This window comes from Gallinula chloropus (assembly GCF_964237585.1).
Source record: "Gallinula chloropus genome assembly, chromosome: 5".
NCBI classification, from domain to species: Eukaryota; Metazoa; Chordata; class Aves; order Gruiformes; family Rallidae; genus Gallinula; species Gallinula chloropus.
Window position 1 is genome coordinate 24,225,084 of NC_140090.1, and position 7,720 is coordinate 24,232,803.

Genomic DNA, 7,720 nt, shown 5'->3' on the forward strand with positions numbered 1-7,720 from the left:
TAAGTGGTTCCTTATGGTTTTTACTTTATTTTTCCAAAGCAGGAACCTTTTGAAGATGTGTGTTCTCATGACAAGGCAAACTATCATTCCATCTGTAGGTCTGACTCATTTCTTAAAGCTCATGGTAGATCTATAATGCCAATGACCTTGGTTTGCCCTTCTGTTTAGCTCAAATATCTTTTCTGAGAAAGCACCAGTGTCATAGCAAAAACTACTATTATTCTGTGCTTGTACAAGACCAAGAATAAACTGCACGCAGTAGAAGCTGGCTTTTAAATATGAAAAGCTTTTCCAAAGATTTTCTTGTGAAAATAAAATGACAATGGACATTGATTAGATTGTTACTTCTAATGCATGTTTTATAACAGGACGAGTTTTGAAAACAAAATGTTTGAATGTAGTTTATTGTTGTCTAGGCTCAGCAACTTCAGAGATGAACTTAGGTAATTTTATGCCACAACAGAAAGTCACTGAGACATACTTCTAGCACTTTCCCATTACCTATTAATAACTGGGATTTGTTTCATGGTGCTGAATCACCAAGCTCATATTTAGTGCCAGTTGTCACATGAACCAACTTACTACTACTACACCTGCTTCTTCCCTTCTTGACAAACAGCTCTGCAATAATGACTTAGAAATTCCTTAAATGCAAAGTAGATTTCACAGAAGGATTTATAGTTCCTCAACATAATTTAGCACCAGGAAAGAAAGAGGAAAAGCCAGCACAACATGAAGTTTCCAAGAATCTCCAGATCATAATTACTGCACCAGAGATATAATTTCTGTGGATCTCTTAAAATTTTATCACTTATGTCCTCATCTTGGGAAGTGACACTGATTTCCACAGATGTGATATGGAATAGAAGGTGTTAGGATGCGTAAGGGGTAAGTAATAAGAGTATCACCAATTTGATCATGGTGGGTAAGAGTAAACAAGTTTTAGTGTTTCTATTTTTCTCCAGCATGAAAATTAGCCACACAGAAAATAGGCAACTTGCCCAGGAACACATAGTAAATCTTAAGCAGACCAAAACCTGACTAAAAGTCTAACAAACACTAAAATCCTACTTACAACTCACTCTTCCTTTATGATTGAATCTCTCAAATAAGTCCACTTGTATAATCAGCACTTTTTACAGCTTAATGAAAACTTAGAAGATATAGTATATAGTAGATATAATGAGCAATGCCAAGTATTGTGCTATTCAGTATGAAATTCAGATTTGAACTCTATTCCCTTCCTGTTGCTGACTAGAGACCTAGGATACAAATTCTCTAGTGCTGTCCAGATTTGCATGTCACTTCAGACTGTCACTGCAGTAAACCTTTGCTTACCTCATGCAAATCTGATTTTACCTCACAGACTGTGAAAAACCTTTACAGGAATTTCGTCAGTGTAGACAACAAAATGGAGGATGGCAGAAAATGCCAGTAGGTTGGAAGCAGACAAGAAAGATCTTCTGTGGCTTCAGTTTCAGAATCACAGACAATTCAGAGGACAATAAATTTCAGGAAAAAAAGAAAAGTGGTTTTACATGCCTGCTCTGTTTTAAAGGAAAGGAAACAATTTCAAAATGAACTCATATCACAGGAATGTCCCATGTGCTGTGCATTAAAGGAGAAGAATTCCAAAAGACTGGCCCTGCCCAGGGACCTTGCCATTTTCTAATTATTTTGAAAGAAAACCAAGAAAAATTCATTTCACTTCAACAAGTCATGACCTAATCAAAGCCAATGAAGAAATAAGCTAAAAGGTGAAAAATGTTTTTGACTAAAAAAGTATGTTGGATTTTTGGACTAAAAAATAAAGAAATAAAACCTCTGCAAGTCAAAAATTCAACCCTTATGTAATCTTATGACTTCAAAATACTGATATCACAAAGTCTTAGTACAAGTTTTGCTCTATTGCATCAACCTTTCATCTCTGATAAAAGCAGAATATCCCAAAACACCTTAAGCAAAGCAACTCAAACAACTGGTACTGCATATGGTATGCAAATTGCAGATGGATTAAATAATATACATACAGTGCAGCTGTTTTTATCTGGCAAACAGGTGCCAGATTTTGGATTTGCTGACTAGCCACAACTTTAATGACTTTTCAATGAGAGGTGAAATGGGGATCTGGGGAGCCTTCCATTCATGCTTGTCTAGCTGTTTTGGTTTGGTTTGTTTGCTAAAAAGTTTCAAAAGAATATAATCTCTATCACAACACTCTCCTCAGGATATTTTACTCTGAGTAACTCACAGTTAATAAGCCAGAAACTAATGCATTTAGATACTAGAGAAAAATGCAGCAAGTAATGTGGCAGAAGTTTTAAACACTTCAAACTGAAGCATCTAGGCATATAAAGTGCTACACATCAGAGAAGGAACTTTAAATTTCTAGCTAAGAGTCTAGCCCCATGTGTTCAAATACACAAGAAGATAGCTAAGTGTCAAAGATGTGAGGTACTCCCCCTGTTGGGTTTGGAGGATTAACTGCAGTGTAGTTTCTGCATCTGCCCACAGGCTTCTCTGGTTCTACTATCTCTACACAGTACACTTGCCAGCATGTTTTGAAGCCATATTTTTTTAAACATTTCAGGGTGGGAGGTTTTGAGAGCTGTTTGCCTGCAGAACAGAATCATTACACAGACCCACAGTGATTGCCGCATGGAGCACTAACACTTCCACCCTACAAATAAGATAACTGGATGTGCTGTTATGCTGAAAGCTGTAGGGTTTTAATATTTTTGACCCAAAAAAACACTCATGTGACGTGGGGCACAATTAAATTAATACAAACTACAGGTTAATATTTGGCTTGGATGCCTAACACTGAGGCACAATGTAAAATAAGACACTGTCAGTAAATTTAGAGCTTAACTATGACCTTCCTTCTTCAGGGGATGCAGAGTGTAGAAGTGAGTCCTATCAAAACCAACGGCCAGAAAGAACTATCAGAGTAGTAATCTAAACTGAATTAAACAGCTGAACAGATATTACAGAGCAGGATCATTAGCTAAATGATTAGACAAAGCTCTTGGGCATCCTACGTATCCTCTCAGTTATAAAGAATGGTAAAAATATTGCTGTACTGCTCACAAAGCAGGAAGACAATACTGTGTTTTGGAATAGGAGAAGAGCTCAGAAACTTGCCTAAGATTAATACAATTGTCCAGTTTCAGGTACTTTACAGTCCCTCTCCAATACATCACTGCACACTTGCACAGAACGCCATCACATAAGCACAGTAATCCTGCGTACTCATTAATTATGCCATCAGTCACCTATCCTGAACATGCTGCAGCTGAAAAGAAACTGCAAGAGGCATTTTCTTTTCCTCAAGGCTCTTTACCTTGGCCCTGTGTCCATGTTAAGTTTCCATCCACGTTCCTCCTCTCCTACAGTCTGTGACCTATTTAGCCTGTTATTTGGCATTCTTTCAAAAACAGAAATCTAAAAAATGTACAGTGAGGGAGAGAGAAGACACAGGGAAATAACCCCAACTCCCAGAATCAACAGGATGTTGATATAAGAGATTCAGAAGTTCCTTCCCACCAGACAGATCAATGAACAATTATCTATAAAGCATAGGGCTAGGCAGCAGGGTTCAACACTACTCAGAATTATTTACTTCTCCTGTAGCTTTAAAAACTATTCTCCTTGCCCTTAAGTGTGAAATATATGTATGGAGGCACTCTGAAAGCTGAAAATTCATTAGATGAACAAGGAATGAGCTAATAAAGCAAACTTCCTGTTACACTAATAAGTTGGGGGAAAAAACCCATTTTCCTATAGAGAGAGCACCTGCATATGACTATAATCAATCTGCTCCTCATCACTGCAAATATCAGTACAAGAAGAATCGGCCAGAAGTCCTGTTTCAATAGGGGATAAATATTGCCTGTCTTTTGCAGGAATAAGGGGCAACTGTGTGAGAGTTCACAACCTCTGCATTCATGCTGCAAGATGCCCACTCATGCAGTCTGGGTGATGTTGATTTCAACCCAGCACGTATCCCACAATATTTTGTGGCCTAATTGTTCCACTGTGCCCTCACGCTCTGCAAAGCACTACCTCTGCTCTCCAGTGCCGTTTCAAAGGCATTACAGCTGAGACAACACTGATGGCCATATTAGCACAGAGGTTAATAGAAGCTGCTTGCATTATACCAGCAGCAGATATCTTCAAAGTTGCCATCTGGGCCAGGGATGATGCAATGACCTTCTACTTAGCCACCAACACACGGGTTCATGCTTTTAATCCACTCCACAGCCATGATTGCTAAGAACTGCTATATCCACATGTTCTGGCAGAGATACAGATGGAATAAGGATTGACACCAGATAATGTTTTGATAGCAAAATGAGACCTACACAAGGGAGCCAAAGATTGGGGTTAAGGAGCATGAAAACTGTAAGATGCTTCAGGAAGGGAGATGGCATATGACCCTCTTTGAGCAATGAATTCAAGTGCACAGAACCCATCTGAGAGAAACCTGCTTCCTTTGACACCCCCTGCTCACACAGGAGTGAGTAGAAGTCAAGAGCCAGGGAGGATGTTTCTGGAAATCTCTGCCTAAACAAACAGAAGAGAGATGGACTCACCCCTAGAGGAGACTATGATGTGTAGTCTTTGAGCATCAGCTATGCAAATAGGGAAAAGGGAAGAATTTATGTTTGCTCTTGCTGAGACAACTGGTCATATAAAAAGCTCTGACACATCTTTATGATTAATCATAAGTAGCTTGTTTGGAAATACAACTTGGAAGGTGTTCAGTACAGTTACCTTCCCAAGAATGACATTTGTTTCTGCTGCAGAGCTACTGTCAATTTATCATACCAAAACATCAACCTAGCCTCCACACCTGGAAATTAGCAGCCCCCTTCTCATCTAGAGAACAAAGTAGTTACTCTAACAGGCAACAGTGATGCAAGGCAGATTGGAGTGACACAATAGAGTTCAGAGGCATCAGCCTCCAACACCTGTGCCATGCACACAACATGCTGGAAAGCATTCAACCTGAGCCTGGCACCAGTGCCAGTTGCACAAGTACGGCACCTGCTCTGAATGTCTCTGCCAGGATGCTTTACCAAGAGCCAAGACCTTTTTCCAAAAGAGGTGGGTTCCCAATGTAAACACCTCCCAGAAACAGAGAGTAGATGGAGAAGAAACATGATTTATAAAGTAGATCTACCAAGTAGACCGTCTCTCTTAAATCCTGTTTTGCTTTCCCACATAATGTAGAAAGTCTCTGCTATAGTTCTGTGTGCAGAAGTCTGCTAGAAAGAGAGAGAATTTAGTCTTCATCTGTGTAAAGGTGACTGGAGATAATGGAGCAGGTTGTAATAAATTTCTTTCTTTAATTAATGCCTCTGAATCTCAGAAAGGGGAAGTCTGCTCTGTAATTAGGTATGTGTTAAGCTCTACTCTACATCAGTCAGGCTTTGCACTGCAATGTAGCGTATCTCATCCCAGTCTCAGAAAGAACAGGGTTTGTTTTGTACAAATATGTCTAATGAACATCATTTATTACTGAGCCTGCGATGCAGGTCCAACCATTCTCCCTAACACATAACTTTTCCCAAAGCATCAGAAACTAAACTAATGTCATGACTGTTCTAAAGCCATTCACAGCACCAAAACAGATGGACAGTTCAATATCTTAACACTGGGAATGCGTGGCTGCCCAGGTATGATTAAAAGGAGATTTGTATGAGTTGCATCTTGAGTTGGTGGAAGGGATGAAGATGGAAGGAAGTAAATGATCTAAGGAAAAAAGGCTATCATGCTCTCTGTAGACACAGATCAACAGGAACATAGACCAGCTGAGAAAATGCTTCAATATGCCCACAGAGCTTCTTCCATCTTACTAGAACAACTTGTACTACTTCTTCACTACTGTCCTTACAACATTCTTGCTCTTTCCACCACTAACATTAAGACTATCGTTCTCCTAACTCAAGTCAGTCCCTTCTGAGACACTTTGTATTCAACCCCCTAAGCCCAAAACATCTCTGTAATAACCCAGAGACAAGGAAAACTGAATTTGACCCAGATCAACTCTGCCTGTTAATACAGACCTTCTTCACATGTTTACTGTCAGAAAATTCTTCTCAACAGTAGCAGCAGCACAGGGCATTTTTTCCCTGTAACATCCATGGTCCCACTCTAGACATTATCAGGTTAAATGACAAGCAGGGAACCCATTCTACCCCTCTTGCCTTGGGCTTTTGGAGGTAACTTTTCAACTGCAGTAATAGGTCAGTAATAGATTCTTAACAGAAATCAAATGCTGAGAATGTGGCCTACTGCACTGAGGAAATAAGGCTTAACTCCACCTTTTGGTAATACATGGCATATATAAGTGCTAAGTATAATTATCTATTAATAATTTATTATTATTTATGCTATTTAATAACAGCATAGGAATGTCCAGGAAAGGAGGCAGCATGTCCCACCACTTAAGAAAGTGAACAAGTTCCTTCCTCTGCATAAGTATTCCGGCCCAGAGGTGCTTTATGTCAGATGAACTGTCCAGCCCACCTCTACTTTTTGTAAGGGAAGGAAGCTTCCAGCTAAAGGAAGGAACAGTCTTAAATATGAGATACACAAGGGTGGAGACCATAATGGCATCTAAAAGCATTTCCAGTAACACAGAAAAATCTTTATTGCTTTCTGTATGATTGTTAATTACATTAATCATGATGAACTTTAATATTATTATCTACTAATAATCTTATATTGCTATCAAGGTACAAGAAATATATAATTCTATAGGAACTCCACGCTTGTCTGCATGAAGGACAAATGGAGTGCATTTTTCATTATAGTTTCTGTTGTATTTTCTTCCTACACCCTGGGTAAAGTCAATCATGTATTGCCATGAAAAGAAATCTATAACTCACCCTGTTTTGAGGTCACCATTTCCTATTTTGGGAATGGAAAGGTTCACTTAAGTATAGACATAGAGATTGTTATATAGCCCTGGTAAAAATCTAGCACTGTCAAAGATTTACATACTTCAACCAAAATGTATTATGAATATTAATATTAACTGCATGGAAGGAATTTGAATATGAAGACTGGCAAACAACAGCTTTTATTAGACTGCTGGAGAAAAAAGGTACCTCATTAAATGGCCAGTGTCAATAAAAATGCTTAATTCTTCTTTTAACTTAGATTGTCATCACCAGAGAAGAATGACTGAAAGCTACCCAAAATTAGAATGCCAAGGAAATCCTTTGGGGAAAAAAAACCCGACAACCAACCACTGCAGAAGAGAAATGGAATTGAGAGGGATGGAAAAAAGGACTCCCATAATGCTTTAATAAAGATATAAAGCCAATGCTTTGATAAAGAACTTAAACCCAAACAAAAAACCTGGTTGCATTGGGTTTTCTTACCACTAGATTTCTGTTTGAGTTTGGTATAGGACATATCATAGAATCACAAAATCCTAATCTCTATCTGCATCAAAGACCAAAGAAATTACTTTTGTATTAGCCAATATGCAAATAGATGCCAAGCAACCAATTCCCCCCCATAACTAATATGTTGTGTTGTGGACAGCTAAGACCCAGCTCCAAAATCATGTCCACCTTTCACATTGCCCTAGACAGGTAGGCAGCCCCAGGCCTGAAAGATAGTCTGAAGCTATTCCCATCATTGCCTCCTCACCTCCCCAGCTGATTCTCACTTCTTCACAACTTCTTACTCATTCATCATAGCT

The 7,720-nt window shown here is 38.9% G+C and overlaps 1 protein-coding gene across 4 annotated transcripts in view; it reads left to right on the plus strand.

Annotated features, from left to right (window-relative positions):
* Nucleotides 1–7,364, plus strand: part of LOC311192798 (uncharacterized protein) — a 39,831-nt gene extending 32,467 nt beyond the window's left edge. For 2 of the 4 annotated variants that reach the window (XM_084265389.1, XM_084265391.1), the window contains one exon: nucleotides 7,171–7,364. In XM_084265389.1, coding sequence (XP_084121515.1) covers nucleotides 7,171–7,194 — 24 coding nt within the window. In that variant the 3' untranslated portion in view covers nucleotides 7,195–7,364. Of the gene's footprint in view, nucleotides 1–1,366; nucleotides 1,831–7,170 lie in introns of those variants that run through there. The other 2 variants (XM_084265388.1, XM_084265390.1) reach the window with 1 other exon arrangement.
* Nucleotides 7,365–7,720: the final 356 nt, after the last annotated feature.